The 19,525-nt window shown below is 42.8% G+C and overlaps 1 protein-coding gene across 1 annotated transcript in view; it reads right to left on the reverse strand.

Moving 5' to 3' along the window:
* pdgfc (platelet derived growth factor c) overlaps positions 1-19,525 on the reverse strand; it is a 247,650-nt gene that overhangs the window by 36,281 nt on the left and 191,844 nt on the right. Inside the window, exons 4-5 of the mRNA XM_078406472.1 lie at positions 14,228-14,275; positions 4,627-4,825 (exon numbers count right to left, since the gene is read on the reverse strand). Coding sequence (XP_078262598.1) covers positions 4,627-4,825; positions 14,228-14,275 — 247 coding nt within the window. The remainder of the gene's footprint in view (positions 1-4,626; positions 4,826-14,227; positions 14,276-19,525) is intronic.

Below are 19,525 nucleotides of genomic sequence, written 5' to 3' on the forward strand. Positions count from 1 at the left end.
TCTCCACCACCGACCTCTCTGACCTCTTCACAGGAATAAAAACTGCCACCTGCTCTCTGGACCCATCCCCTCCAGCTTTGTCAAGGCCTGCCTTCCTGCTCTCTCTCCACTTATCACTGCAACAATAAACTCCTCCCTGTCCAATGGCATCGTCCCGCCATCCCTCAAAATCGCTGCTGTCACCCCCATTCTGAAAAAACCTGGTCTAAACCCTGACACCCCAAACAACTTCAGACCAATCTCCAACCTACCCTTTCTGTCCAAAGTTTTGGAACGTGCTGTTGCTTCCCAACTCAAATACCACCTCTCTACCAATAACCTGTATGAAACTTTCCAATCCGGATTCCGCTCAAACCACTGTACTGAAACTGCGCTCCTCAAAATCACAAACGACATTCTCCTCTCCTCCGACGCTGGCAACCTCAACATCCTCATCCTACTTGACCTCAGCGCCGCCTTTGACACCATAAATCACTCCATTCTCCTCACCCGACTTGAAACCTCCCTTAACATCACCGGCACAGCCCTATCCTGGTTCAAATCTTACCTCTCTGACAGACACCAGTTCATCTCCATTAACAACTGTAAATCCCCCACCGCTCCCCTCCCCCAAGGTGTCACCCAAGGCTCAGTCCTTGGCCCCCTCCTCTTCATCCTCTACCTGTTCCCCCTTGGTCAATTAATCCGCCGTCATGGTCTCAACTTCCACTGCTTCGCCGATGATATCCAGCTCCTCATCTCCACCAAGTCAATCTCCTCCACCACACACTCTACACTGACAAACTGCATTACTGAAATAAAATCTTGGCTTCAATCAAACTTCCTCAAACTCAATTGCAACAAATCTGAAATCATCATCATTGGTCCAAAAATGCTCACCAAATCCACCCAAAACTTCATCCTCAACATTGATGGTCTCCCAGTATCCACCTCACCTCACATCCGGAATCTTGGAATCATCCTTGATCAAACCCTCTCCTTCGACAAACACATCAAACACATCACAAAGACAGCCTTCTTCCACCTCAAAAACATTGCCCGTCTCCGTCCATCCCTCTCCTCCACAGCTGCAGAAACCCTCATCCACGCCTTCATCACCTCCCGTCTGGACTACTGCAACAGCCTCCTCTATGGCGCACCCTCAAAAATCATCAATAAACTTCAATACATTCAAAACTCCGCTGCCCGTCTACTCACACACACCTCGATCCGTGACCATATCACCCCCGTCTTTTATAAACTCCACTGGCTCCCCATCCCCCAGAGAATCCAGACAAAATCCTCCTCATAACCTACAAAGCCCTCCATAACCTGGCCCCATCCTACCTGACCGACCTCCTTCACAGGCACACTCCCACCTGCACCCTCCGCTCTGCCGCTGCCAATCTCCTATCCCCCCACATCCGGACTAAACTCAGATCCTGGGGGGACAGGGCTTTCTCCATCGCTGCTCCCACCCTATGGAACTCACTACCCCAAACCGTTAGAGACTCCCCCACACTCACCACATTCAAAACATCGCTGAAGTCTCACCTGTTCAGTACTGCCTTCAACCACTGAAGGTCACCTCACCTTCTGTCTCCTTTCTCTGTTCATTTATTTATTTACTTATTTATCTATTTATTCATTTCCCTATGTTCTCAAAATCTCTGTAAAGCGTCTTTGAGTATATGAAAAGCGCTATATAAATAAAATGTGTTATTATTATTATTATTATACCATATCTGATTGTACTCTCTCCTGCTTTATTTTCAGTGTAGTCATAAATTGGGATGTCCTTAATTCTTACCGAGCTAGACAAAGATATTATTGTTTTTTTTTAATTAATCCTTTCTCACACCTATCTGGCTAACCTGTGGACTTCAAACCATGGATTAGCTATGGCTTCTATTTGAATCCTGGTGTCTTTGAGTTACAATCTCGATGAACTATATTTTTGGCAATAAAATTTCTCTTGAATCACCTGGGTGAAGTAAATCCCAAACTCAATAATTGTCCAGTATTATGCAACAAATATAAAAGCAGCATAAAATAAGTTGTAAAATTGCAACCTTAAGCTAGATACTTTTAAATTTAGGCACATTATGAAGTTGAACATAATCTATAGTTTAGTTTGGTTTAGTTTAGAGATACAGCACGGAAATAAGCCCTTTGGCCCACCGAGTTCGCACCGACCAGCGTTGCCCGCACACTAATAGTATCCTACATACCAGGGACAATTTACACTTATACCAAGCTAATTAACCTACAAGCCTGTATGTCTTTGGAGTGTGGGAGGAAACCGGAGATTTCGGAGCAAACCCATGCATAAATGGGGAGAACGTACAAATTCTGTGCAGCCAGCAGTCAGGATCGAGCCTGGGTCTCTGGTGCTGTAAGGCAGCAACTCTACTAGTGCACCACTGTGCCACCCCAACCAAGACAATACATAGGCTATACATAGACTATATATGGACTCTACTGTACATGAAGTAATTTTAACTCTCCCTGACATATGGCAAAACTCATTCAAACATTCTTCATTTTCATTCTGTTGTTTCCAAGCTGCTGCTTTGAGCAGCTGATAAAACTGCTTAAAATCTGGTTCAAACTTTGCAAATGGATGCTCTGACTTGTTGGGCCCTGGAGGAATTTTACCCAACTGCTGCACGGTTGTAACAATATCTCAAGTGTAATGCAAAAATGCAACCTGTTTTTAATTGATTGAATGTAGACCTTAATTGGGTGATTATGCAATTTTCTGACTCAAAGTAAATACAAGCTACCGACCTGTTAGATTGAGATGTGCGCATGTCAGAAATCTTGTCAGTAATGTAAATGGTATATCTATGGATTCAAGATGATTCTTGGCCTCCAGTAGTTTGCTTAATATTTTGTTAATTATTGGGTCGTGGGTGTTACTGGTAAGAGACACTTATGTTTTTCTTAGTCCATGATTGTCCTCAGAAGATATACAAACATAGAAACATAGAAAATAGGTGCAGGAGTAGGTCTTTCAGCCCTTTGAGCCAGCACCGCCATTCAATTTGATCATGGTTGATCATCGAAAATCGATTTCTGCTTTTTTCCCATATCCATTGATTCCGTTAGCCCTAAGAGTTAAATCTAACTTTCTCTTGAAAACATCCAGTGAATTGGCCTCCACTGTCTTGTGGCAGAGAATTCCACAGATTCACAACTCTCTGGGTGAAAAAGATTTTCCTCATCTCAGTCCTAAATGGCCTATCCCTTGTACTTAAACTGTGACCCCTGGTTCTAGACTCCCCCAACATGGGAACATTTTTCCTGCATCTCGCCAGTCCAATCCCTTAAGAATTGTATATGTTTCTATTAGATCCCCTCTCATCCTTCTAAATTCCAGTGATAGATATTCTTCTATTGCTCATCTTTTATTGACTTACAATGAGCAATGGGGTTCAGATGCAACTAGATCACGAAAGGTTATCAAGTTCCTCTTAAGGACATCAGCGAAACAACTGTGTTATTTGCATAATCTAACTCCTCCGCACTCACTTTTCTATACCTTTAATTTCCAATTTTGTTTAACTGAATTTAAACTGCAATCTTAGAAATTTCAGAAATATGATCTACATTGTTAGTCATGGCCAAAAGATTATTAGTACAGTGATATCATCACTGTGCTGTGCTATTTAAAGACACATGGATATTTATAATGATGATTGGGATTTTTAATTTAATTCAAAGGTATTCAATTCTAATTCAAAGATAATTAAATGTATTCAATTCTTACCTATTTCCTGTATCTTGCGTAAGTATTTTTTTGCCTGGCATGAATTTCATCAGCCAAATAGGCTGCTTCCCTGCTGTAAATTTCAATGGAAACGACTTATTCCCAATTTCACTGATAATAATTTAAGCTTTACGTTATAATGTATTCTTCTGCGGTTATCAACATCGTGATTTGTAGATCACCTGACAAAATGGGTATTAACTGCTGTGCTGGAATGGAATAATTTATTGTCACACGTGACAAGGCAAAGTGAAATTCTTTGCTTGCATACCCAATGTATGCAAATAGTCACCACATAAAGGGCACTGACAAAGTTACAAAGTACCCCTGCGCCGGCTCCTTCCTTGTCCCCCCCCCCTCACGGCGCTCCCCTTACACCAGGTCTTCTTTTGTTCTTCCTCCCCCCCCCCCCACGGCTGTCCCCCCAAGCCGGGTCCACCATTGATGAAAATTGTAACAGTTCATCAGAAACAATTCACACAAATTGGATTATTTGTTTAGTACTTGCGATGAACGCCTGTTCATCTATTGTTTACAGACCTCATATTTGATGTGCAACATCTAGGAAACTGCACAACAAATTCCAATTATTCTTCATTATGAGTCTCATTCAACAACTAATCAAATCTTTCTAGACGGAAGGTGCAAGCAGAATAAATCATTATAAAACATGTTTGGAGCCGCATTGCAATTTACAGACACACACACAGAATTTTTGAATTGTAAAATTCTATTGATTTAAGGAATTTATGAACTTTAGAATTATATTTAAATCAGAATTCATTTCTTTTAGAACAATTCTTGGCTTCGCAAGATATTGGCATGCAGGTATAAATTCTAATGGTTGGCAGGACAAAAGTGAAACAGATACTTGCCTCTGGATTTTCTACCATGTACAAAAGCCTTTCCGAGCATCTGCCAGGTAGGTTTGTACAAGTCTTCCAAGTCAAGTTGCCATCGCTCTGGTTCCAAGTACATGATCAGCTCTTCGACTGTATCAAAGCTTGAGACAGCCTCATTTAAGTTATCCAAGGATAGAGAAGGTGGTGGTGCTGTTGGGCTTTCAAAGTGGGCCTGTTAATAAAATCAAGTGGAATACAATGATTAGAAGCATAAATTTATGTAATATTAAACTGATATTGTTAAAAGAAGGTTTTTGAAGTATATTTGTACCTGTACAATAAAGGAAATAGAAGAATTGAGTTACAATCCAATAAACAAGAGATTGCTCTGAACTCCAGTTCTTAAAATCTGTCAACTTTACAATTTCCTCTGTGTTTTGCCAAACTTTTTTATTCACTTTGGGTGCAATCATCAATCCAGCTACAAATTATGTTCGAAAGTGGGACAGTTTTTCAATGTGAAGGTCAAGCTAGTTCACATAACCATAAACATAAAATCTTCCATGACCCAGTGTAATCGGGTAGTATTTTAGACAGTATTCATTATTTACCTTCCCTCAAAAATATTCTTCAACATGTCAAAGGGGGAGTCTGGTTCTGTTTGATTAAATCGGATTATAACACAAGTAAGAATTTATAAGTCGTGTCTAGACAACCACTTGTGAATACACCAATTTTAACTACGTGAAAATAATTTTTTTAAAGAATATTCACAACTATTTGCAAGATTCATTGCTATATGGTATCAGGTTCATAGTAAACTGTGTTCTTAAAATTTGAATACTTTTGCCAGGTGCCAAGTAATGTTTTTGTGTATGAAACTTCAGAGCCATGTAAAAGTGCCACAATTTGCAAAGATTATCAGTTTAAATTGATCAGAGATTTAAAGCTATTTTGGGGGAGGTCAGGAAGGGAACTGATATTTACCCTCAGGACACAAAAAAATCCAGCCTGCTATCAAACCTATGCTGGGGGCTGTATCAAAGTTGGGGTTGTTTGTTCAGCGAAGACTCTTTTAGCGAGATGGCCAAAGATGTATAAACCAATTACTTAACCCTTCACACATGCAGAGTTACAGTGACGTAGCAACAGCAGTACCATGAGTTCAGAATATATACAATTTGAGTCACTGAATGGCAACATTTGCAGGAAGCATAGAAGTACTGTTGGTTCCGTGTTGGTTTACGGAAAAGTTCAAAGAGCAAAGAATGATGGAATGAGTTAATGCCTTATCCAAATTCCTAACCACCTCTGTATAAAGTCTTTCTTAGGTTCATATTCTTTATGCCTCAAGGTACTCTCACTGACCCTTATCTCTCACCAGTTCTCTAGAACCTAACCTCACACCAGTTAGGCTGCACCCGAGGTTTACTTATTCCACTAGTCACAGGCCCTAAATTTCAAATGGTAATTTTCCCAGTTATTACTTCCCAGGAGGTTATATTCTCACCCAGATCCTAACCTCCCACTGTTCAATGTTCTAACCCTGATCTCATCATGTGTTCCTCTCACCAATTATGGTCCTCCCACAAAACATTATTGCCCACCAGTCCAGTGCTCTCTCAAGTGCATAACTCTCATTAATTAATATTCCCTCCCAGGTGCTTCAAACCCTAAGTTAATGCTCATGTCCCACCTGATAAGGTTCTTTCCCCCACCCCCAATTAGCTCGTAATTTACAGTAATTAATCATCCTATCTCCCACCAATGTTAGCCCATATCTCCTGCTAGATAAGGATTTCTCCCACGTTATCATCTCCCACCAATTAAGATGCACCTTTGGTTCTTGAACCTAACTGCTAAGAAGCTTCCAAAGTCATTATCTTCTCCTGACTAAATGTTTCCTCTAGTCCTTTATCCCCTTCTAATTAATGTCCTTTCCCGGTTACACAGTTTTAATGGGCCTACAAAGCACTCTTCCAAAACCCAATCTGTCATGATAATGTCCTCTCCCAGGATCTTTTCTCAAACCAAGAATCCAATTCCTTCTATTCACTGTGTAAAGGTACTCTCCTGGGTCCTTTTTTCCGACGAGATAATATCCGCTCCCAGGGCCTTCTATCTCACTCAATAGACAATAGACAATAGACAATAGGTGCAGGAGGAGACCATTCGGCCCTTCGAGCCAGCACCGCCATTCAATGTGATCATGGCTGATCATTCTCAATCAGCACCCCCGTTCCTGCCTTCTCCCCATACCCCCTGACTCCGCTATCCTTAAGAGCTCTATCTAGCTCTCTCGAGAATGCATTCAGAGAATTGGCCTCCACTGCCTTCTGAGGCAGAGAATTCCACAGATTCACAATTCTCTGACTGAAAAAGTTTTTCCTCATCTCAGTTCTAAATGGCCTACCCCTTATTCTTAAACTGTGGCCCCTTGTTCTCGACTCCCCCAACATTGGGAACATGTTTCCTGCCTCTAACGTGTTCAACCCCTTACTAATCTTATACGTTTCGATAAAATCTCCTCTCATCCTTCTAAATTCCAGTGTATACAAGCCTAGTCGCTCCAGTCTTTCAACGTATGACAGTCCCGCCATTCCGGGAATTAACCTAGTAAACCTACGCTGCACGCCCTCAATAGCAAGAATATCCTTCCTCAACTCCTCTTGTTATGAAGGCCAACATTCCATTGGCTTTCTTCACTGCCTGCTGTACCTCCATGCTTCCTTTCAGTGACTGATGCACTAGGACACCCAGATCTCGTTCCTAACATGACACCATTCCTAACATGACACCATTCACATAATACTCTGTCTTCCTATTCTTACCACCAAAGTGGATAACCTCACACTTATCCACATTAAACTGCATCTGCCATGCATCTGCCCACTCACACAACCTGTCCAAGTCACCCTGCAACCTCATAGCATCTTCCTCACAGTTCACACTACCACCCAGCTTTGTATCATCTGCAACATCATCTGGACTCATTAAGGTCCTATTGCTGGATCCTAGTGTTCCAAAATGCAACGCCATGTCCCGATCTTTATATTCTAGTGATTATCTTTATATTCTAGTGACCCACTGGTCAACCTGAGGAGTACCTTCAGCAACAGACTGGTTCCACCAAGATGCAGCACAGAATGCCACAGGAGATCTTTTTTCCCTGTGGCTATCAAACTGTAAACTCCTCTCCCTTCTGTCATGGGGTAGAGTGACACCCCTTCACCCCCGCCCCCTCCCCCACCCCCTCTCCAATCCTTGCACAAACCCAATCCTAGACTTTCCACCTGTCACTTTAATTTCATGTTTCATGTATTTTGTTGCATTTTATGGCAGTTGGCAGACCAATTTCCCTCCTGGGATAAATAAAGATCTATTGTATCATATCGTATCATATCGTATGATACGACTGTCCTCTTCCAGGACTTCATCTCCTTGCAATTACTGGTTTAACCCAGGTCCTTATCTCCTGACAGTTATAATCCTCTCCAAGCTGCACATACCCTAGAGGTTATTATCTTCTCCCAGGCCCTTACCTTCCAACAGTTATTGTCCTCTCCCATGTTCTTATCAATACGTTGTGGTCCATTCCTAATTCTAACTTCCCACCAGTTAACGCTCTTTTCAAGGTCCTTATTTCCCACCTGTTAAGCTCCTTTCCCTGGAGTTTATCTCTATTGTGTCAAGATATTCTCTGATTTACTTACATTTGAGATGTTAAGATTAACTCTCAAATCTTCCCTCATTCCAAGGTTACAAGCCTGCCAACAGTTCAGCCATTTTCCCAGTTTATTTATTTCCCATCAGTTAATCTGTTAGTTTAGAGATACAGCACGGAAACAGGCCCTTCAGCCCGCCGGGTCCACACCGACAAAACATTGGCCAACAGACAGAAAGTACTGAGTGTGACTGACCTGTCCGGATGTGATGAGTGAGGTAATGCAAGTATTGATGCTTGCAACCCAGCACTTTGTAATCTCTAACACCAATTTGACTCAGGGGACAAAACGTGATAGCTTCAAATTTGGTGATGATACTAAATTAGATGGGGTTATGAGTATGAAAGCAAGTTGTCATTTGAAGGAGATACGGCCAAGGTGAGTGAGCAAGCAAGCCATGGCAGCTGGAATATAAAGTGAAAAAATGTTATGGCATGGTAGGGGTGGCACGGTGGCGCAGCGGTAGAGGTGCCATCTTGCAGCGCCAGAGACCCGGGTTCAATCCTGACTATGGGTGTTGTCTGTACAGAGTTTGTACATTCTCCCTGTGACCGCTTGGGTTTTCCCAGGGTGCTCCGGTTTCCTCCCACACTCCAAAGACGTACAGGTTTGTAGGTTAATTGGCTTTGTTAAAATTTATAAATGCTAGCGTAACGAGGACCACTGGTCGGCGTGGACTCAGTGGGCTGCATGGCCTGTTTCTGCACTGTATATCTAAACTAAACTACTCACTTTGGTGCAGAAAAGAGTAAACAAGAATGTTTTTTAAAAGCTGAGATGACAGGCGGTGTGAATATTCAAAGTTGTCCTCATACGCAACTCACTGAAAGTCTACATATAGGTGAAGCAGGCACTTAGAGAGCCAAATGGGACGTTGACCTTTATTATGAGAATTTGGAATCAGGAGGTAAAATATCTATCTGCAATTAAGGTCATAAGGTCATAAGGAATAGGAGTACAATAGGCCATCAAGTCTACTCCGCCTTTCAATCGTGGCTGATCTATCTCTCCTAACCCCATTCTCCTGCCTTCTCCCCATAACCTCTGACACCTGTACTAATCAAGAATCTATTTATCTCTGCCTTAAAAATATCCACTGACTTGACCTCCACAGCCTTCTGTGGCAAAGAATTCCACAGATTCACCAAATAAATTTCTCCTCATCTCCTTCCTAAAAGAACGTCCTTTAATTCTGAGGCAATTACTTCTAGTCCTCTCTACATCCACTCTATCCAAGCCTTTCACTGTTCTGTATGTTTCAATGAAGTCCTCCCGCATTCTTCTAAACTGCAGCGAGTACAGGCCCAGTGCTGACAAATGCTCATCATAGGTTAACCTACTCATTCCTGGGATCATTCTTGTAAACAATTGTGTCGGGTGTTGTCAAGTCCGCATCCAGTGTATTGTGTGCAGTTTTGATCTCCTTACTGAAATCTTCCATCATTCCAAGGACACAAGACAGCCAGTAGTTCAGGTCCTTGCACAGTTTCTTATTTCCCACCAGTTAATCTTCTCTCCTACGTCCTTATCTCCCTTGTATTTAGATGCTCTCCAAGGGCCTTCTTTCCATTTAGTTAATGTTCTTCCACAGGTCTTTATCTGCCAGTGATTTAAATAGTAATCCAGGTTAGTGGCATGGTGCTCTCACAGAACATTAACTTCCTGAGGCCCTTATCCCTCCATATTTGTTATCTTGTATCTCGTATCTTGTATCCAACCACTTAAGGTCACCACACCACCATTGTGGGCCGGATATCAAATAGCGATGAGATGGAGTACAGGAAGGAGATTGAAAACCTTGTGGCCTGGCGTGGAGACAACAACCTTTCTCGCAATGACAGCAAGACAAAGAAGATAGTGATTGACTTCAGGAAGAAAAGCGATACACATGCTCCAGTTTGCATTGATGGCGGTGAGGTTGAGATGATTGAAAACTTCAAATTCCTCAAAGCGTTAATATCAGCAATGACTTCTTCTGGACCACCCATATTGAAGCAACGACCAAGAAAGTGCACAAATGTCTCTACTTCCTTAGAAGGCTTAGGGAGTTCGGCCTGTCCTCACCAACCTTTACAGATGTGCCTTAGAAAGCATTTTATTGGGATGCATCACAGCCTGCTTTGGGAACAGCTCCACCCACGACCGCAAGAAATGGCAGAGAATTGTGGATGCGGCCCAGACCATCACACAAACCAGCCTCCTTCTATTGACTCCATTACACCTCACGCTGCCTTGACCAGGCCAGCAGCATAATCAAGGACAAGTCATACCCTGGCCACTCCATCTTCTCACCTCTCCCATTGGAAAAAGGCAGACCTCCAGATTCAGGGACAGTTTCTTCCCAGCTGTTATCAGGCAACTGAACTATCCTACCGCAACCAGAGAGCAGTCTTGAACTACAATCGACTTCATCGGGGACCCTCAGACTATCTTTGATCGGACTTTACAGGCTTTACCTTGCACTAAACGTTATTCTCTTATCGTTTATCTGTACACTGTCAATGGTTTGATGTATTGTCTTGCTGCTGACTGGATAGCATGCAACAAAATAGCTTTTCACTGTACCTCGGTACACATGACAGTAAATTTAACCAACCAACCAACCAACCAACCAACCAACCAACCAACCGACCAACCGACCGACCGATTGACTGACCGACCGATTGACTGACCGACTGACTGACTGACTGACTGACTGACTGACTGACTAACTAACTAACTAACTAACTAACCAGCTAACCGGCTAACCGGCTAACCGGCTGACTAACTAATTAACTAACCAACTAACTAACTAACTAGCTAACTGACTATCTAACTGACTAACTAACTGACTACTTAACTGATTAAGGTTCTGACTAACAGTAGAATTGAACAGATGTCATGAAATTCAAGGAAGAGTCTTCTAGAAGTGCCTGAAATTGCTATATGCCTGAGGATTGGGAGCAATTTCAAAAGAGACAGGGACTTGATACAGAAAGGCAAATTAGAATAGCCCACTCCTGTTCCTACTGAGGGACTGCGGTGAGGAATGACTAAATTGCATCCAGGAAATGGTGGATTTGACATCAGAGGAGAGGTTGAGTTGCCAGGCTTTAGAAGAGCATGAAGGAGAAATAAATAAATATTTCATTGCTATGTTTACATATCTGTTATGCCGCTGCAAGTAAGAATTTCATTGTTCCGTTTCAGGACATACGCCAATAAAACATTCTTGACCTGAGCTGGACTAATGATACACATAATGCGACTTTGCAAGCAGATGCTGCATTTCATGAGGAGGTGATTGTACTCACAACATTTCAAACCTTTTACATCATGTCCAAGGCAAAAGTAAGAAGCATGCTATAAAATTTTCCATTTGTTTAGGTAACTACAGCACCAATACTACTAAAAAAACCCCAGCCATATCCATGACAGAGCAGCCTGTTTGATCGGTCTCCCAGAGATTACCCGCTGTTATTCCCACAACTACAGTCACACTGTGGTTGGGCCATCTTTACAACCAAGCTATTTATTGTAAGTGCCAACTATCAGGCCAATTACCTTGCCAATGACAACTCAATGGTAAGTCCTGGGAGAAGAATTAGTGTTACTAAATGGGTGATCTCACCATTGTTCGAATCAGTGGAGCACTTTTGCTGGCAACAGGAAAAAATTTACAGAAAAGGGACTACAGTCACACTGTGGTTGTAGTGTGTGCCATCGACAAATTAATTGCAGTATTTTCTCATCCAGGCTACTTGGACAGCACCTCCTAAACCTGTACTTATCACAATTCTAGCTCTCCAAAGTGTGAGGGGTGAACAGCTTTTAAATATTTGCTGATGAGATCAGCAATCAAAGGCAGAACTTTGAAAAATCCTGCAAACCCTTGTGCCCAGCTCATTGTTAACCAACTATGTGTTTCATGTTCCTTAACGTTTTGTATGGAATTATGTGGAACAGGCGGCACGGTAGCGCAGCGGTAGAGTTGCTGCTTTACAGCGAATGCAGCGCCGGAGACTCAGGTTCGATCCTGACTACGGGTGCTGCACTGTAAGGAGTTTGTACGTTCTCCCCGTGACCTGCGTGGGTTTACTCCGAGATCTTCGGTTTCCTCCCACACTCCAAAGACGTACAGGTATGTAGGTTAATTGGCTGGGTAAATGTAAAAAATTGTCCCTAGTGGGTGTAGGATAGTGTTAATGTACGGGGATCACTGGGCGGCACGGACTTGGAGGGCCGAAAAGGCCTGTTTCCGGCTGTATATATATGATATGATATGATAGGAGAAAATGGGAATTCCTTTCATTGCTCACGTTGGAGCAAAAATTGGAGAACACCGTTTTTGTTTTCATCCATGCTGAGTAAATCAATTGGGGTTCTGACCTGTTTATGCAAGTGTTCACGTAGCTAGAATGATCAGTGAATCTATTAGTAGCCAAGTCTGGCAGCCACCAATGAGAGATGTTAGGCTCCTTCCATTGATTTATAACAAGGGTAGTTGAAGTATTCTTCTGCACAATTTATTTACAATCAGCCAAGCAAGAGTCAGACGTGCTGATAATCCTTCAGCACTTTTTCCTGTTGCCAGCAAAAGCGCTCCACTGATTCGAACAATGGTGAGATCACCCATTTAGTAACACTAATTCTTCTCCCAGGACTTACCATTGAGTTGTCATTGGCAAGGTAATTGGCCTGATAGTTGGCACTTACAATAAATAGCTTGGTTGTAAAGATGGCCCAAAGCTCAACTCTTGGCTACTCTCAGGCTCCACATTATGCATGTATGATTTGCCAGGATTTATGCAGTAAACAACATTCAAAATCTCAGATGCTCGTGTGCTATGTCGACTCATCTATTTTTATCCATTTGCAATGAAACATATATCTAAGCCCAAAATGTTTTCAACTGGTCCACCTGAATGTTTTTTTGATTCTGAGATTTCTATAAAAGAATTTAAACAAAATGTTTTTGCAGCCTTCAGAAGATTACACAGATGTTTTTGTAATCTTAGTACAACTTGACCCCAGAAAATACTGTTATAATTATGACAGACTTGTGGTTTCTCGGAGATAAAAGCACTTACAGAAGTTTCAGGTTTTACGCATTTTTTTAAACGTCTATTATTCTAAAATTCCATACAGCTTGAGTAATTTTATGTGCTTGTTAGTTGCATGGTTGAAGGATATTTGGGAGGGCATTTTGAAATATTAATGCAGAATATTTTCTGCTTTCCTTTTAAGTACATTTGAAGTAGTATGTGCAAGTGATGGATTATGTCATCTTATTTCACAAGACTGTCTTTTGGCAAGATCACTGCCCAAATGTTTTTTCTTGCTATTCTAATCAGTATTGCACATAATCAAAGATAACAAACAGACACAGTTTCTCGTCTATTTAACTAGGCCAATTTTATATGTATCATTTGGGACTTAGAAGTTATCAAATAAAAATACTTGAGCACATATATTCACACATGCAGACACAAATACCTGTATATATGTGGACAGATAGAACATTTTAAAAATATCTCAGATAACATAAACAGCTGCATTATATTTCAACTGCACTCTGTCCAAGGTTTATGCCAATCTGTTCAAAGCCCTTAACTTGGATAGTGTGTTTCAAAACCTCATTTGGACTTTTCACCTCAGAAATACTTGATCTAACAAGGGAAAAGAGGTAGGAATGCACAGCAGATTTGTCCTTAAGGTTAATAAAGAGAAGGGAAAACTGCCAAGGATTAAATGTTGCTATTGATTTATTACATGCCAGCTGAAACTCTAGCAAAATTTATGATAGATTGTGTCAATTTTCTTATGGAAAATGGTTTAAAGCGTAGTCTGAACTTGCCAGGAATAAGTGACAGCTCTCACTATGCGACCTAAATATAGCAAATAAATCCACTTTAATGCAATAGTATTACCGTTTTGAATGTAGTTGCCTTCAGAAGCGTGTTCCTATTCAATTTAGGCTGTAAAAACAAAAGCAGATATGAGAAAAAATGTATAATTGTTTCCCATTTCAAAACTTGATCTAATCCATCACTACCAGCTCTTTTATTTGCTTATTGATTATTTTCCTGAAAAAAAAGTAATTGCATAAGCTCTTTACAGTTGATGAAAGTTCTCAATATCAATTATGCTCTGGAGTCACAGGCAGAAGAGGTAGGTTTTCTCTATTGAAGTTGCATAAAGGAAAAGTAAGTTTTTACTATAGATGATCTTGTTATACCGATCACCTTATCAACTTCTTTCAAATGTTCAAGCAACAGGAGAAGTACTATTTGTGAAGATTATTATATTAAAACCCTATAATCTGAGGAGTAATCTGTATAGGTGAAGCGGCTGTCACCAGCCCTTCCATGTTACTCAAATTGTCAGGTTACAGATATACAGGCAATTGGATTGAGGACAACCTCTTGTATTAGCGTTCAAGTCAAAATACTGAACATGTTAGTAAATTTATTAATTGTCTAAAAATACAATGTTGAACTGCAGAAATATCTTCATAAAAATAATACACCTTCAGGTGATTTATTTCTTTCATAGATTTTTTTCAAGAATCTATTATCAGAAATCAAGTCTTTTGTTTTATTCACAAAATGCTGGAGTAACTCAGCAGATCAGGCAGCATCTCGGGAGAGAAGGAATGGGTGACGTTTCGGGTCGAGACCCTTCTTCAGACTGTATTTTGTCTCTGCCATTCTTTCTCATATTTCTGCCATTCTCATATTTCCGTGTATTTTTCACACGATATGTCATTTTTCAATTCCCTTCTCTGCTCTTCATTGTCTCCCAATCATTCTCCCTGTTTCCTTTTGGCCAGCTCACTTTGACTTAACACAAATAGCTTCCCACTTGAGGTAATATAGGCATAAATTGTCGGGTCAAGCCTGTGCTTTAAAGGATCCAGCGAACACAGTTGTTGTAAGAATCGTCTGGTGTACCCATCCCTTGTCACAGGAAATTAGATACATTTTGATTTTAGATTGGCCCCTTTAAATTTGAATAAACTGGCTCATGAGCCATCTGGAATGGAGTAATACTTCACAATAATGTAGGGCAGACAGGTCAACTATTGAAAGTAAAGGAGAGAAAATGAAATGTGTTCTTATGTTTGAAGATACTTAAATGTTAAATACGTGGGTTTGCATGTTTTGTATCTACAGCAACCATGCCATTCAACGTCATTGCAAAAAAGGAAACGGTCCATGCCAATTTAAAAAAATGAACAGTGTTCCCCAGGAGAAGAATAAATGTTGTTTTACAGCTAGTTCAGAAATGATGTGTGATTTCTGGACATTGCATTCATCCAAAAAGCAGCATCGATAAAACAATGAAACATAACAATGAAGAATCAGAAAGAGAAATGCACACATATTTAAGGTTTTTGTTAGGAAGGAACTGCTGATGTTGGTTTACACCGAAGACAGACACAAAATGCTGGAGTAACTCAGCGGGACAGGCAGCATCTCCGGAGAGAATGAATGGGTGCTGCCTGTCCCGCTGAGTTACTCCAGCATTTTGTGTCTCTCTAAAGTTTTTGTTACTTCAGGAAGCGCCAAATACCAGTCTATTGGAACCATGACTGAAATAATCTGAAAAATTGAACATCTACCTATCACCAAAACAGACTATCATCTGCTTAAAGGATTAAAAGAAAATACTGAAGATATTCATAGGTCCATCTGCGGACAGATGAACAAAAACTGCATTTTTTGCACTTTGTTTTCTTACTTCAAATGTCCACCATCTGTGGTATATTTAAGCATTTACATAGATTTATTATTATTATATTTCGATGAGTAAAGACACATTTAAATAAATTGATTTATGTAAAGCAATCGAAGACACAACTAAGTTAATAAAACTTGTCTGCATTTATTCTTGGTCAAAAGTTATTTCACTATTATAAATTTGGAAAAGCTGGCAAAAGTGGCAAACATTAACCCCACTTCGATTTCTCTTTTTTTTCAACCGACAATTTTATTAAAGATTTTGAATGAATAGTTAATGCCTATTATAATGCCTTAGATTTTTATCTTCGTTAATTATTTTCTATCATTCACCACATGTGCTTTATCGTGTACAATATTCACATGGGGAAGTGAGCCAATTTTTCTCTATTTCCCAATCATGTAATTAGGATCTGTACGATTTGAGAAGTTTTCCCTCATTTGGAAAGCAACACAATACCAAAGAGCTGCAGTTTGGACATTTTAAACGAGAGACTGGGGCTGATAGCGGAGAAAGGCTGCGGTCAGATTAACAAAGGATGTCACAATCCGTGGGTCCTAAAATGGCCGCAGGACCTCGTGACCAGCCACAAAAAGTAAAAACCTTACAACCCAGTCTCTAGGTTTCTGCAAAGCTACGGCCAGAACAAAGGATGGGTATTGGCCATGCAGAAACCTACGAAACCAGGTCGGAGTCCAGACACTGGGGCGCTGACATCAGCATACTCACAATGCCCCAAGCCGACCTAAACAGTTCATCTCAGTGAGGGGGCACAATAGCCCATAGAAAACTACCTGGTAGGTGATGGGAAACCAGTTAACACCCATCACCTCACAATGAAATCCCAATTTACACCGTCTGGCCATCCCCGGTATCCCCGACCATAAGGCAGATCAGAAGAAAACCTCATACATATCTTTTTGAACAAAGAGATTCCAAGATCTGGCGGGAGATAGGACGGGTCAGAAACAGTATAACTGGCCACTACTTTTGGGTTTTAAACTCAAGAAGAAATACTGGAAGAAGAAGCTGAAGCTAGAAGAAAACCTGCTGTACGATGTAAAGACCACAGACAGCACCGCCTCCCAGAACTTCCTGTCCTCCATCACGGAAGTCTTGGACGACAGCAAGCGGGAGAGTCTGGACCAACCACTGACCCTGGAGGAGCTGACTGGCTCCATCCGTTCCTTTGACTCGAGTAAAACTCCCGGAGGCGATGGCTTACCGGCAGAGTTGTACTCGGCTCTGTGGGACTGGGTGGGCCCGGACCTGCTGGAAGTGTACAACGATATACTTCTAGCAGGCAGCATGTCAGACTCTATGAGGAAAGGCAACATCACCCTGATCTACAAGCAGAAGGGGGAGATGAATGACTTAAGGAATTGGAGACCCATCACATTGTTGAATGTAGACTACAAGATCCTGTCTAAGGCCATCGCCAACCGGGTCAAGTCTGCTCTGGGACAGGTGATCCACCCGGACCAAACCTGTGCTGTACCTGGCAGGAAAATCTCAGACAGCCTGGTGCTGCTGAGAGATACCATTGCCTACGTGCAGGACAGACGGGTGGATGCCTGCCTGGTCAGCTTGGACCAGGAGAAGGCCTTCGACAGGATATCGCACACGTACATGAGGGACGTGCTCTCCAAAATGGGCTTTGGGGAGGGAATCAGGAAGTGGATACAACTGCTCTACTCTGATATCTGTAGTGCAGTCCAAATTAATGGGTGGGAATCAGACAGCTTCCCCGTCAGGTCTGGAGTCAGGCAGGGTTGCCCTCTTTCCCCTGTCTTGTTCGTCTGTTGCATTGAACCCTTTGCCGAATCCATCAGGAAGGATGCGAGCATAAGAGGAGTGACATTGCCAGGCAGTGGGGGCACTCAGGTCAAGGCCTCCCTGTACATGGACGATGTCGCCGTCTTCTGCTCGGATCCAGGGTCGGTCCGCAGACTGATCAGCGTCTGCGACCAGTTTGAGTTGGCCACGGGGGCCAGGGTAAACCGCAGGAAGAGCGAGGCCATGCTCTTTGGCAACTGGCCCGACCGATCTTCCATCCCCTTCACCATCAAGCCTGACTTCCTGAAGGTGCTGGGAATCTGGTTCGGGAAGGCTGAGGCATGTAACAAAAATTGGCTGGAGTGGATAGCCAAGGTGGGGAAGAAGCTGGAGCTGTGGAAGCAGCGCTCCCTCTCCATCACGGGGAAAAACCTGGTCATCAGGTGTGAGGTGCTCTCGGGGCTGCTGTACTTGGCGCAAGTGTGGCCCGTCCCTCCCTCCTACGCCACGGGGATCACCCGGGCCGTCTTCCGTTTCATCTGGGGGTCGGCGATGGACCGGGTGCGACGAGCCACAATGCACAAGTCGGCAGACAACGGGGGTAAAGACGTGCCCAACGTCGCCCTCATTCTGATGGCCACTTTCGTGTGTGGCTGCATCAGGCGGAGCATAGAGCCAAAGCACGTGGGCACCAAATGCCACTACCTGCTGAGGTTCTACCTGTCCCCGGTGTTGCGAAGGATGGGCCTGGCGCAGATGCCACGCAATGTGCCAGTCAGCTGGACATTGCCGAACCATCTGTCGTTTGTGGACAGGTTCTTCCGGACCAACACCTTTGACCACAAGTCCATCGGGCAGTGGTCAGCACGGAACGTCCTGCAGGCACTGCAGGGGAATGACTCCATGGATCCTGTGGCGTGGTTCCCAGAACAGACAGCCCAGCTTGTCTGGCAAAATGCCTCATCGCCAGTACTCACCAACAAGCACCAAGACCTGGCTTGGCTGGCGGTGAGGGGAGCCCTCCCAGTCAGATCCTTCCTGCACCGCCGGAACCTCACTACCAGCGCATGCTGCCCTCGGGACGGCTGCTACGGAGAGGAAACGGTGGCCCACCTCTTCAAAGAGTGTGGATTTGCCAGGAGAGTCTGGAGAGGTCTGCAGGGGTCCCTGTCACGATTCATTCCGAGCAGCTCCGTCACAGAGGACTCTGTGCTCTACGGACTGTTCCCAGGGACGCATTCCGAGACTGACATCGAGTGCTGCTGGAAGGTCATCAACTCGGTGAAAGACGCTCTTTGGTCTGCCCGATCCTTGTTGACCTCCCAGCGGAGCGAGCTGTCCGTCAAGGAATGTTGCCGACTGGCCCACTGCAGACTGCAGGAGTACGTGCTGAGGGACGCTCTGAAGCTCGGTGCAGCCAACGCCAAGGCCCTGTGGGGGAGGACCACAGTCTAGGGTCCTTCCGCTGCTGGACATGGGGGGCAGGGTGTGGTGGAGAGAGACGCCCCTCCAAATAAGGGATATGTATGTAAATGTATGTAAATGTCTAAGTAAATGCCTGTATTGAATATGTAACCTCCGGAAATGTCGGATGGGTTTGTTTAAAAATGATGTTTTGTAAATGATATTTATTACTTGAATAAAGTATTTTTTGATAAAAAAAAAAAAAAAAAAAAAGAAAACCTGCAAGAAACGCAAGCAGGCAAGAA

The sequence above is a fragment of the Rhinoraja longicauda genome, chromosome 1 (assembly GCF_053455715.1).
Source record: "Rhinoraja longicauda isolate Sanriku21f chromosome 1, sRhiLon1.1, whole genome shotgun sequence".
Taxonomy (NCBI): Eukaryota; Metazoa; Chordata; class Chondrichthyes; order Rajiformes; family Arhynchobatidae; genus Rhinoraja; species Rhinoraja longicauda.